At 43.1% G+C, this 12,647-nt stretch overlaps 2 protein-coding genes across 2 annotated transcripts in view; one reads left to right on the top strand and one right to left on the bottom strand.

Annotated features, from left to right (window-relative positions):
- The window catches only part of slc43a3a (solute carrier family 43 member 3a), a 26,716-nt gene extending 23,252 nt beyond the window's left edge, over window positions 1-3,464 (bottom strand). The window contains 1 exon segment of the mRNA XM_079649611.1: window positions 3,375-3,464. The gene's annotated coding sequence lies outside the window, so the exon portion shown is untranslated.
- The window catches only part of LOC307019004 (uncharacterized protein), a gene marked incomplete at its 5' end in the record, with an annotated part of 19,831 nt that extends 7,184 nt beyond the window's left edge, over window positions 1-12,647 (top strand). Inside the window, 2 exons of the mRNA XM_079649600.1 lie at window positions 10,710-10,820; window positions 11,602-12,647. Coding sequence (XP_079505726.1) covers window positions 10,710-10,820; window positions 11,602-12,340 — 850 coding nt within the window. The 3' untranslated portion in view covers window positions 12,341-12,647. The remainder of the gene's footprint in view (window positions 1-10,709; window positions 10,821-11,601) is intronic.

Genomic DNA, 12,647 nt, shown 5'->3' with positions numbered 1-12,647 from the left:
ACTGACAGGTTATAGGCAGCTGGTTTAGACAGGGCGTGAGGCAACCCCAGGTGGGCTTGGACCGAACGGGCTGCGCGGGGGCCTCCACACGCTGCGTCTCACTCCGACTCTCATCATGAGGCGCTACGCTCAGGGGATGGATGGAGGTGTGTGCAGTGCTGCCCACATGAGGCGTTATAACGGCGCTTATGGGTTTATTATGACCGTGTGTAGGAGGCATATCTCGGACAGAGGAATGCCGCGAGCTCTGCAGGTTATTAACCGAGGTTAAAACGGGCAGGCTTCTGCAGCGAGCCCTGCTGGTAATCAACAGATTAGTGGCAGCCGGCTTAATTAGCGAGCTCTGCAGTTAATTAACCGATAGGTTAAAACCAGCAGGCTTCTGCAGCGAGCCCTGGCGCCGTGGCGCTGCGGGCGCTTCCGCTGGGGGCACTCAGCCTGGAATACTGTTCATTCCCCCGTTCTGGCTTCTCTGTGATGTGCTGTAATGGTCGTCATGGCAGTGGCGGTTCTACGGGGTGGCACGGGGTGGCAGCTGCCACCTCAGAAAAATGCCTTGCCACCCCAGCTGGCAGCTTTGTTTTGAAAGAAAAGTTGTGGCTCATCAGACATTTATGAGAGAAAATCTCTAATGTCCGAGTGCAAGTGAATGCAGCACAAGACGCTAGCCTTGTAACCAATCCCCCCCCTTGGCGCGAGCTTGGAAATCTGATTGGCGGCGATTTCGTCTGAACGGGAGGACAGCGCAAAACGAAAAGCATTTCGGATACAAGTAGACAGAAGGAATGAGGAATTTGCGGTCAGGGTATGGCTGGGGTAGGCTACAGCCATACCAATAAATGGCTTAGCCCCACCATGAACAATGATGTTAAAGTAAGCAAAATAAAGTCTGCCAACTCGCGGAGTAAATTGCACAGACAGCAGTTAGTAAAATTGATTTCAGTAGCCACTTGTCTGGAAATAAATCAGGACAGCAGATAGCTTACACATCTTCCGACGCAAACTGAAAACTCATCTCTTTAGACTCCACTTCGAGCGATAAAATTACAAAGCACTTATATACTAATAAAGGGCTGGCTTTCTAAATGCCAGTTGAGTAGCACTTGAAATGTTTGGCTCTATGAAACCTGATGTACTTATATGATTCTGTTTTCTTAAAGGTTGTATCTTCCTGGTCGAATGCACTTATTGTAAGTCGCTTTGGATAAAAGCGTCAGCTAAATGCAATGTAATGTAATGTAAAATACCGAATACTAGAAACGGTTTTGAACACTTTTGTCATGTAGTGATCGTCTTCTCAATAGAACATCTTTGATAATATCTTCTGGCCAATCAAAATCACGATAACGGCGTGGTGTTGTTGCTGGAAGTCCCGACGGAGAATACTTTTGCTGTAGTACATCTCTATATACATCGGTACAACTATAAGACCCCACGGTTTGATGATTGATAGGTGTGTGGGCTGTCTTTCATTTTGACAGACAGAACAATAGGGGCTATCCACCCTTATCCACAATGTAAAGTAATTCACTCTTCCCTCTCCTCTCTGTGAGGAGCAGCAGGTTCAGCTTTCAGAACAAAGTAACAAAAACGGCATTAATTTTTTATAAATACGTTGTGTAGTAATAAATATGTATTTATTTTTCTTCTCAAGAGAGCACCAGAATGTGTATTTGATGTTAGTATTTCAAAAAATCTCCTGGGGGACAATCCCCCCAGACCCCCCTGCAGGGGTTGGGTTTTCAACTCTTTCACCTGTGGGGAAATTGCAGGATTGGCTCCAGGTCGCCCTTTTTATTTACTACAAGACAAATGTGCCTTTTTATTTCATACTGTTACATTTGGATTGAGACAGGGAAATAATCTAAACCTCACGCGTGGCGTTTCACTGTCAAGGGGAGCGTGTATGTAATTACATTGTAAATACTGACTTGAGCCCCACCACTGTATGGGTTAGGCCCTACCATAGATTACCCAACACAAATACTCTGGCGCCGCAACTGTTTGCGGTCTACTATGACAGAGAAGAGCCTGTCAAGTTTGGCTGTACTCAGCATTGAATCAAAACGCACCATAGCTTTAAATCTTAATAAGTTTGTGTGGCGTTTTGTTGCTGATCAAGATGGTAATCGCCACATTCAGCTGTTATAGACATGCCAACTTGATGCTCTGCTCACGGATGAGTCGATGAGAATAATAAACTGTTTAAGAAGATGACCTTACATGTGTAAATATATGTTTCTTCTTTGTGAGGGTCTGCCCCCAAAAACAGTTTCAAGTCCTGAGAAAGTCAAATAAGACGGTGTGCAAAACTTCACTGCCCAGCCAAAAAAAAGTAACCACTTTCATTTAACTAGGCCAGTAGGTATGGGCATTCCACTGGATAATAACTGCAGCGATGTATGTTTTGGCTGAATACACGTTTTTTTTAACCTTAACTGATGCAGTTAGTCATTTCTTTAATGTTTGTTCTTTCTGATGTAAAGTCAAGGTTGTAACTGTTTGCAATGAAGTTGTGAGGCGCTGAACTGTTCCTTTGATTCTTTTGAATTATGATAGTAATTACTGGTTTTTCAAATTTGAAGGAGGGTGAGCAAGCATCTTGAGGAACATTCATCATTAACTCATCCAAAAAATATAGTTTATTTAATAATAACACTGAATATGTGAATCATAACAGTGATTGACAGCTGATAGGAATAATATGATTGTTAATATTATCATATTCATACAGACACACATCGATGAGACAGTTAATTAATGTACTTATTGCAGCAGTCTGCATATTTGGTACCCCTGCTGGTCTAAGAGTTAAACCAACTCATTCAGTTAAAATTAATTAAATTACGCCTGCCACCTTATATATTTATATTTAAGGCTTTACTGATGTGCTACAATAATGTCACCTAATGTTATTTTGTTAAAATATCAATATTGTGGCTTTCCAAGTTAACATTGATTGATATGACTGCGATTAAATCAGAATATACTTCTGCCAGGGGATGCCACCCCTGAAATTCTCCATTGCCCTCGCCGCCGCTGCCCGTGAGGCGAAAGGGCTGCGAGGAAACCTCCACACGCTGCGTTTCACTCCGGCTGTCATCATGAGGCGTGTACACGCTCAGGGGCTGAGTGGAGGCTCATGGGTTATTATGACCGTGTGTAGGAGAGGAGGCGTATCTCGGACAGGGGAATGCCGCGAGCTCTGCAGGTTTATTAACCGATAGGTTAAAACCAGTAGGCTTCTGCACGGAGCCCTGCTGTCTACTTAATCAACAGATTAGTGGCAGCCGGCTTAATTACCGGCTCCGCTTCCTCGGAGGCTCTCGCGGAGCAGACCAGGAGCTGGGGAGCCTCACTCCCCTTTGACTCACCGCTGGGAGACCCTGTCTCTGGGGTGGCGGGGGAGCGGAGACGTGGGACGGAGCCCCTGCAGCCGCCGGGGCGGTTGCTGTGGGCGTCTCTCCGCTTGCGGCCTCCTGTGGCCGGCGTGGACGCCGCGGCTGCTGCGGGCGTTGGTGCCGCTGTGGCAGCTCAGCCGACTGAAGCCAGCTGTACATGCTGGCGAATGCCGTCCACCTGTTCCGCGGCCGTCTTCATGGACTCCACCATGGCCTGGAACTGGGGTCCGAACAGCCCCGTCCGGGCTGATTGGAGCGTCCAGAAGCACTTTTCTGGCCGTCTCCGTAACAGACGCCACCGCGCTGTGGTGACGGAGAGGGGGAAACCATGTTCGGCCGCAAAGCTGGCACCCTGCTCCGACTCTGTCTCCCCCGTCCGGGGGAGAGGAGGGAGGGAAGAACCGAACGGTGAACCGTGGAGGGAGGCGGGGCAGGAGTTGCTCCGGACTCCTGCCCGGCACTCTGCCACGACACGAGGCCCCGTCCGCGGGCTCGTAAGCCTGGACGGGCCAATCGTCCTCCTCGGCCACAGCAGCAAAAGTGTCCGCTCTCCGCTTCCTGTCGCCCGAGGGGAGACGAGCGCAGTGCATGCTACCTGCTGGTTTAGAGCCGCGCGTGCGCTGACCCCCGGCAGGATTCGCATACTGCTTTTATGTCTGCAGCCAGGTCATAACTCATTATGAACCCAGAGCCACATGAGGGACAATCACGGACGCAGTTGTTGCTCATGATGATTCTCAATTGCTGTGCTTCAGTAACTGTGCTGGTTTGCTGAAAAAAAGAGGGAGCAGATTGCCGGGCCTCCTTCCTATTTATACCGGAAGGAGGCCCGAGGGTGGGGCCCACCTTGCGGGTGGGCGTGGACTACAAGTGTTTCAGTGCTGCGTGGGGGCGCAGGGGGATTACCACATAGCGATAGCCTTAGAGGGCGAAGCCATATACGAAATAGAACAGATTCAAATTAGTGATGGGAATTCCGGCTCTTCTTGGTGAGCTGGATCATTTGGCTCGGCTCACTAAGAAGAGCCGGTTTCGGTACCAGATGTGTTCGGGCTACCATATGTGTTCGGGGGCCGTCTCTTACCAATGACGTCACGCATTGTACGCATTGTGATTGGCTGTACGGTAATTTACCCAGGGGTGCTCGGGGGCAAATCACATCTACAGATCATGACGAACCGAATTGAATGATTCCTATGCTCCTAGCGTGTGAAAATGTTTGTGAAAAACATGTTAAAAAAACATGAAAACGGAGCAATGGCTGTACGCCATTGGCTGTACGGCAACTCAAGAGGACCATCATACACGGTCAAATTCCGAACATTTAAACAGCCTACACTTCATTCTTTACTTTGTCCGTTATTATATGTAGAAGATGAACTACCTCTCTGAAAGGTCCCAATGTGTTCATTTTGATGGGCTGTCTTCTGAGTGGTTAAACATCACTAATGATTTTCTGACTTCTGACTGCTTTGGATATATAATTACACCACAATAAGGTTTTACTATCACAGTGCACTGAGATTTGTGACAAACTGTAAAGCACTTACGCATCACTGTACACTGTAAACCAAGGCGGTTTTGCCATCACTTACTGTACTGAGGCTCAGTCACTGGTACATTTTCATTTACAAAGCCATGTTGGATAAAGTACCATCTTATATCTGCTCCCTGATCTCTCGGCAAATTGAAAGTACTTATTGCCTGAGATCTCATGCTGTGGTTTTATTAAATGTGCCAAGTGCTAGGACTGTCTTGGGAAGAAAGCTTTTAGATGTGCAGCTCCACTAACTTGGAACAGTCTGCAAAAAGAATGTAAAATTACCAAGCTGGTACCACTACATGTTTTTAAAGCTTGGTTGGATGCTCCACAGTCAGATGCTGTTGTTACCTGTACATGTGGATAGATATGTAAATTGTAATCCCTGTAATTTTTGCTGTATGATGTCCTTTTGTTGTTCTGTTGTTTATGTTTTTATGTCTTCATGTGGAACCTACTGCTGCAGGTCTCCCTTGAAAAATAGATCATTGATCTTAATGGGATTTCACCTGGATAAATAAAGGTTTTGAATTGAATGTCGAGCATTAACTGCAAGTCACTCAAATGCATAAACTGGAGAATAATTATGTTACAAGTGTTACAGAAAACATATCCAAGTGTAACAAACATCCAGTATTAACCTTACTGTTTTTTACTAACAGTAACCAACTAATAATTTTCATAAAGTGCATATTTATTCCAAACTCACAATATATATATATATATATATATATATATATATATATATATATATATATATATATATATATATATATGTATATGTAATAAAACATAATGCACAATGGTACACAGTATCCAAACTCTTTAGGCACTGGTCAGAGGCATTCATGTAAAGCAGATCACCAGAATCCAATACTGGTAAAAACGTTGCAGAGATCAAATGTTTCCTTGTCTGAAAGGAGAAACCTAATTTTAAAACAACATTTTCAGTGTGTGACTTGAAAGATAAGTTCTGATCAATAATAAAACCTAGATATGTGTATGTAGTGACCCTTTCAATGTCAATGTCAGTCCCTTGAACAGTACAAATGTTGGGGAGAAAAGAAGTTAACTTTTTGCCATTTGAGAATATCATGAGTTTGGAGTTGTCTGCATTTAATACTAACTTGAGTTGAGATAAATGGGATAGAATAACATCAAAGGCAGACTGGAGGAAATCAAGACTTTGCTCTATAGAAGAGGGTGAACAATAAATAACAGTATCATCTGCATAAAAATGGAAAGCAGCCTTTGAAAAATTATTAGAGATTATTTACATACAGTATATGGTGAAATTATTGGTCCTAATATGGAACCTTGGCGCACACCCTTTCAAATCAAATCAATCAAATCAAGTTTGATTTATATAGCACATTTATAAACGATTTTTGGTCGAGCCAAAGTGCTGTACAAATAATAAAAATACCCTACAGTAAAGACATTTTACAGCTAATACAACAGCAGTTTGTTCAGAATATCAGTATGAGAAGAAAACGACACCCTCTGTCCTTAGACCCTCACATCGTACAAGGAAAAACTTCCAGAGAAAACCCACAGTTTAAAGGGAAAAATGGGAGAAACCTCGGGGAGAGCAACAGAGGAGGGATCCCTCTCCCAGGACGGACAGACGTGCAATAGATGCCGTGTGTACATCGAAGAGATAATACATTTTACAACATAGGTAGACCGAATGTTAGGAAATGCATGCGTCTATAATAATAGGATGAATCCACGAAGATGTCAACAATCCTGTGGGAGCCTTCAGGGAGGCAGCACGACGAGACCCAGGCAGGACCGCAGAGACAGGTTCAGCCACGACCCGAAGTCCACGACTTAATCCAGAACTCAGGATAGAGGATCCAGGATGCGGGACCAAAGCAAGAGGATCAGCCTCGACTCAAGATCACATCAAGACACAAAAGAAGAAAAATTTGGCTGGGTTAATCGGAAAACATGAGAATACACAGATACAGACAGACAGAAGGAAGAACAAGCACTCCATTTGGAGTGATTTTTAAAAATATTGAAGTTAAATGCATCAATCTGGTGCACTTTGAGAGCAAAATGAAGAGATATATGGATACCTCTCAACATCCATATGAAACAACTGTAAACAGATTTACTTTGTCTTTATGGATTCGATTGTGGACTTGATTGTGATTGCTGCACATTATCCCTTACTTAATAAATACTTTTTTTGATAATCTATTATCAAAACTCTTTCTATATAGAAAAGTATATCATATTGATATATAATATATAATGTATTGATAATATATAATATAATCAAATATAACAATCAAAACGAAATAAGTAGTCTTAAGTATTAGGGCTAAGAAAATATTGTACATGTGAAATAGTTGTATGTATTGATTTAAATTGACATGCATACGCTAAGAAAAATAGTCCGTTGTTACTGTTTGAACTAACGTACCAACGGCACTGAACATATTACATATTACCTACCATATTACGTTATATACTTCTTACCTTCGATTTCTCTTGTTGTTCTCCTCATTCGTCTTTGTTTTTCTTCAAGTTTTATTGTATTTCTTCAAGTTTTTATCTTGTTGGTCGAATGCACTTAAGCGTCAGCTAAATGCAATGTAATGTAATGATCAAAAAAACCCTCTATACTCTAGACAGCGTGGGTAAATTACCGTACAGCCAATCACAATGCGTGGCGTCATTGACGTCATTACGTCGTGACGTCGTGACGCAAGAGACGGACCCCGAACACATCTGGTACCGACACCGGCTCTTTCGGGGTCATGGCTGGTTATGGCTAGAAAGGATCCGTCTAGTGTAAAACTATCGCGAGAGTTTGCAAGTCACGTGGCTGAATGTTTACGTTTGGCAGGCAGCTTTTCAGTTACGATCGTTAACATCAGTGGGCCACAGCAAATGATAGTGAGAAGCTAATCTATCTATTAATTATGTCAATGACAGGGAGTGTGATTGTTGAAATAGGGTGTTAGCGGTCTTGCTGTTCAAAGAAGAATGACAACACTGTAGATCACCAACACTATGGTTTATTTTTTATTCACAGGCAACTCAACGTTGTCGCAAGTCCCAAGATAGCTCCTGGTGCAATAAAATGTTCCCTTTCAGTGTTTTACTATTATCCTGCTGCATTAATGTGTATGTTGCTTCATGTTACTGCTGTAGATGTGTTTCCGAGCCGCTCCAACGAGAGTTACAACGAGAACGTGACGTCACATTTACACAAGACGGATCCTTTCTAGCCATGACGGTTATGGCTAGAAAGGATCCGTCGGATCCGTCTAATGTAAATATGACGTCACGTTCTCGTTCTAACTCTCGTTGTAATCGGAGCGGCTCGGCTGTAATCGGAAAGGGTCGGGGTGGGCGGGACGCGGAAAGATCGCGGGAAGATCGAGAAGAGACGTTGTTCTAACTCTCGTTGTAATCAGAGCAGTGGTAACCACTCAAAGTCCTCAAGAGATAGGAAACGACAGCAGTGTGGGACCTTATTGCGGGAAATTACTGAGCACACATACCACCTACAGGATGAGACGTTCATGTGTACAGTGATATCAAGACTAAATGATCTTTTGGAGGACGTAAAGCAACACACCCCACATGACAGTAGTCTTCCTCTCACCTTCACGCCCCCCAAACACAAAAGGCAGAAGAGGACCATAACACCTCTCAGTACCAGCCATCGTAGACACCCTTTTTCAGACCGGGTGGGTCATAAAGCTGAGGTCATGAGATCCAACTACAGAGTGGACAGCTTGAACAAGATTTTAAAAGCTAAGTCCCCAGAGTCTAATGCGGGAGGAGCAGGCAGGGGTACGAAGAGGAGGATAGATGCTTTAGGTAAGAACAAAGTATATTTACTTTTGCCATCTCCTCTATATTCACAAAACAGCCAATCATCCATTCCAATCCTATGTGACATGGCACAGTTCATTTCACTCCAATAGAAATTGGTATAAAAGAGACCATTAGTCTTCTCATTGTGCTTATTGCTGTGAATAGGTGTTAACTATTGTTGTTGTATTGTATCATATCAAAAGTTGTTTTCATCCAAGGCACCACCGCCAGGTGAATGTTGGAAGCTTGGAGATGAATGGAGCTGTAAAGAGGTGGTAAGTAAAACAACATTTTCCATTGCATGTGATTGATGTAGTTATAAAAAGTATATCATAAGCTGTCATTACAGTCTAAATATCTAACAGCAAAAGGAGGAGAGTCTGAGGAGGAGAGGAGATGAGGAGAACAGAGGAGAGGAGACAGCAAAAGGAGGATAGTCTGAGGAGAAGATGAGGAGAGGAGAACAGAGGAAACAGGGAAAGCAGAGTAAAGAGCAGAGTTGAAAGAGAAGTTGAAAGCAGAGCAAACAGTAGCAGGAGAAGTAGAGCAAATGTAAAAGTAACTTTGAAAAGTATCAGCAAGAAGATCAGAGTTGCATAATGTTATTTTGTTTTATTCGTTACTGTTATATTAATGTTGTATGTTCATTTTTGTACATAGGATAATAAAGATGATCTTAACCTTGAACTCGATTCATGACCTCATTTCATTATTAAAACCTTAATATCAAATTACAGACTGGATTCAAATTAGGATCTCCAAATGTGTTGATGTAATGTTTGTGATAAACTGAAGGATAAAGTGTTTCTTTATGTGTTGAGAAGATTCCCCTCCCTCTTCAGCCAAGTAAGGTGTTTAAAAAGCCTCTTGGATCAGCTGGAAAATGCATCATCACAAAGCTGAAAACAGCTGTTTCACTTTACTTTTGAAAGATACGACAGAGACAAAGCTACACATATATGATGATATTATAGAATATGATGCATTGCTGCAGATTAAACTACCCAACGGGATATAAAGGTAAACACATCTACAGCAGTAACATGCAACATACATTTTATTGCACCAGGAGCTATCTTGGGACTTTTACTGCAACAACGTTGACTTGCCTGTGAATACAAAATAAACCATAGTGTTGCTGATCTACAGTGTTGTCATTCTTCTTTCAACAGCAAGACCGCTAACAAGTATTTACATACTTAATATAGTTTAGTTTCTCGCCATCCCAAACGTAAACATTCAGCCACGTGACTGCGCTTCCGAGCCGCTCCGATTACAACCGGGCCGCTCCGATTACAACGAGAGTTAGAACGAGAACGTGACGTCATATTTACATTAGACGGATCCTTTCTAGCCATAACCCCCCTGCAGGAGAGGGGAGCGTGCTCTGAGATCAGCTGCTGGGCTCTCAGAAGAGGGGGAGAAAAAGAGATCTCCCTCCTCCGTGTTTTATTCTTATAGAAGTAAGAAGAGAAGCAACGGGCCAGAAACCCTCCTTTTTACGCAGCGGTCCAGACATAGACATCAAACGGCGACACAAATTCAGTTGATATTTACTTTGGCATTAGGGCAGGGATATCTAGATACTTTACAAGGTTTGACATAATGAATTGTGCTATTTTTAAAGCAAGCAACGATGTTTTCAAATCTGTAATCAAAAAGCTCCTCAAAAACACTATCGAAGCAGTTCCTGCCGTTGCTACGTTAGTTCAAACAGTAACAACGGACTATTTTTCTTTAGCGGATGCATGTCAATTTAAATAAATACATAACTATTTTTTAAATCAATAAAATAATTTTCTAAATCCATAGAAGCATTTAAATTAATATTGGGAGTCATGTCGTTACTTTGTTGAGAATGTGGCCATGTAATAAGCGGGATAGTGTGCACATTGCACATTGCATAATGTGCTTTCATACCGATCTAGATCCCTCCGCAAAAAAAAGAAAGAACCGGCTCCTTCGCGGGCGCGAACCGGCTCCCGTCGTTCACTTAAAAGAGCCGGCTCTTTGAGAGGAAAATACAGCACGAGATTCAGGTATGTGTGTGAGCATTTCAAACTATTTTAAATTGAAATAATTCTGCATGTACACTACAAGTAGTCTAGTTGCTTAATCCGGCACTACAACAGCTACATTAGCTAACGTTAGTTAAATTAGTTATGTTAGTTCCCTCGTGTATAAGTGTATAACCGGTCCGCAGCTTTGTGAACATTCAATTTCGAAGTTTTTCGATGTTATAGTCAACTGAAGTCGACCCAAAACAGCCAAAAATATCGGACCTTTAGATCGATAACATTTTAGCATAAGTCAATGGAGTTTAACATAGCGGAAATTAGCACTGCGGTCAAGCCAGCCGTCTTTCACTTTTGCGTGGTCAAACCAGCCGCCCCTGTATTTCGAGTGCGCGATTAGTTACAGGTTTACGGTAATGCAATAAAACAACCCTGGGAAGCTGTATTTCAAAGTAAAGGATGGCATGTGGTTCATTTCTATTATTTGCGATTGAGGAACAGGGTAATTTATGAGAATAATTGTAGGACTTATTGCTTCATAAACTTGTTGCACAAATACTATGAACTACTTTTACTGTGTACTTCTTGAGAATGGCAAAATTCCCTCCAGAAAACAAGAATGAGCATTTTTGTCAACTTTAATGTGGTCTAAAAAACATTTCTTCCATAAGTAGTTTATGAAACTGCCCTGTTTGTACTTAGTACTTCTTAGACTACTTGCAAACATAATATGAACTACTTTTATCGAAACCTGCATCTCTTCAATAAAAACATGGCTGACTCACAATTTCCTTAAACTCAACAGTGATAAAACAGAGCTACTCATCATAGGCACCAGATCAACCCTCAATAAAACAGGACCCATTTCACTCACCATTGAGAATTCGACCATCACCCCCTCCCCCCTGGCACGCAATCTTGGCGTTATCCTGGACCCCACCCTCTCCTTTGACCCCCATGTCAGCTCCATCATCAAGATCTCCTACTTCCACCTCCGCCGCATTGCCAAAATCAAACACTACCTCCCCCCCCGTGCTGCTGAATCCCTCATCCATGCCTTCATCACCTCCCGCCTCGACTATTGCAACGCCCTCCTCACTGGCATCTCCTCCCATTCCCTCCATAGACTCCAAATGGTACAAAACTCTGCTGCCCGCCTCCTCACCCACACCCGGACCCGTGAACACATCACTCCCGTTCTCCGCTCTCTTCACTGGCTCCCCATCAAACAACGCATCATCTTCAAAACACTCCTCCTCACCTATAAAGCCCTTCACCACCTAGCCCCCCCCTACCTCTCTGACCTCCTCATCCCCTACAACCCCCCCCGAGCCCTCCGATCCTCCTCCACTCTCTCCCTCACAGTACCACCATCAAGACTCAAAACATTTGGCAACAGAGCATTCTCCAGATCAGCACCCCGCCTCTGGAACTCCCTCCCCCAATCTGTCCGCCACTCTCCCACACTGTCTACCTTCAAAACCCAGCTGAAAACATACCTCTTCTCCCAAGCCTTCAACTTACCCTACCCCCCAACCCACTGACTTCACTCACACCCCACGCTGTATCTCTTATTCACCCCACGCTGCATCTCTTATTCATACATTCATCAACTTTTTTTCTTTCCTCTTTTCCATTATGTTGTCTTTTGCTCGTTGTCCTATGCTTGCTCCCCCCCTGTGTTGTCCTTTGCCTGTTCATGTAATGTTCATGTTCAATTTTCTTGTCCAATATGTTGTCTTCTGCCTGTTCACCCCCTTTCTGTACTTTTAATTTTTTTTGTAAGCGACTTTGGGTTATTGAAAAGCGCTATATAAATAAAAGTTATTATTATTATTATTATTACTTTTA

The sequence above is a fragment of the Notothenia rossii genome (genome assembly GCF_949606895.1).
Source record: "Notothenia rossii genome assembly, chromosome: 1".
NCBI lineage: Eukaryota > Metazoa > Chordata > Actinopteri > Perciformes > Nototheniidae > Notothenia > Notothenia rossii.
Note: the sequence above shows the minus strand (reverse complement) of the source record. Positions and strands in the feature narration are given on the sequence as shown.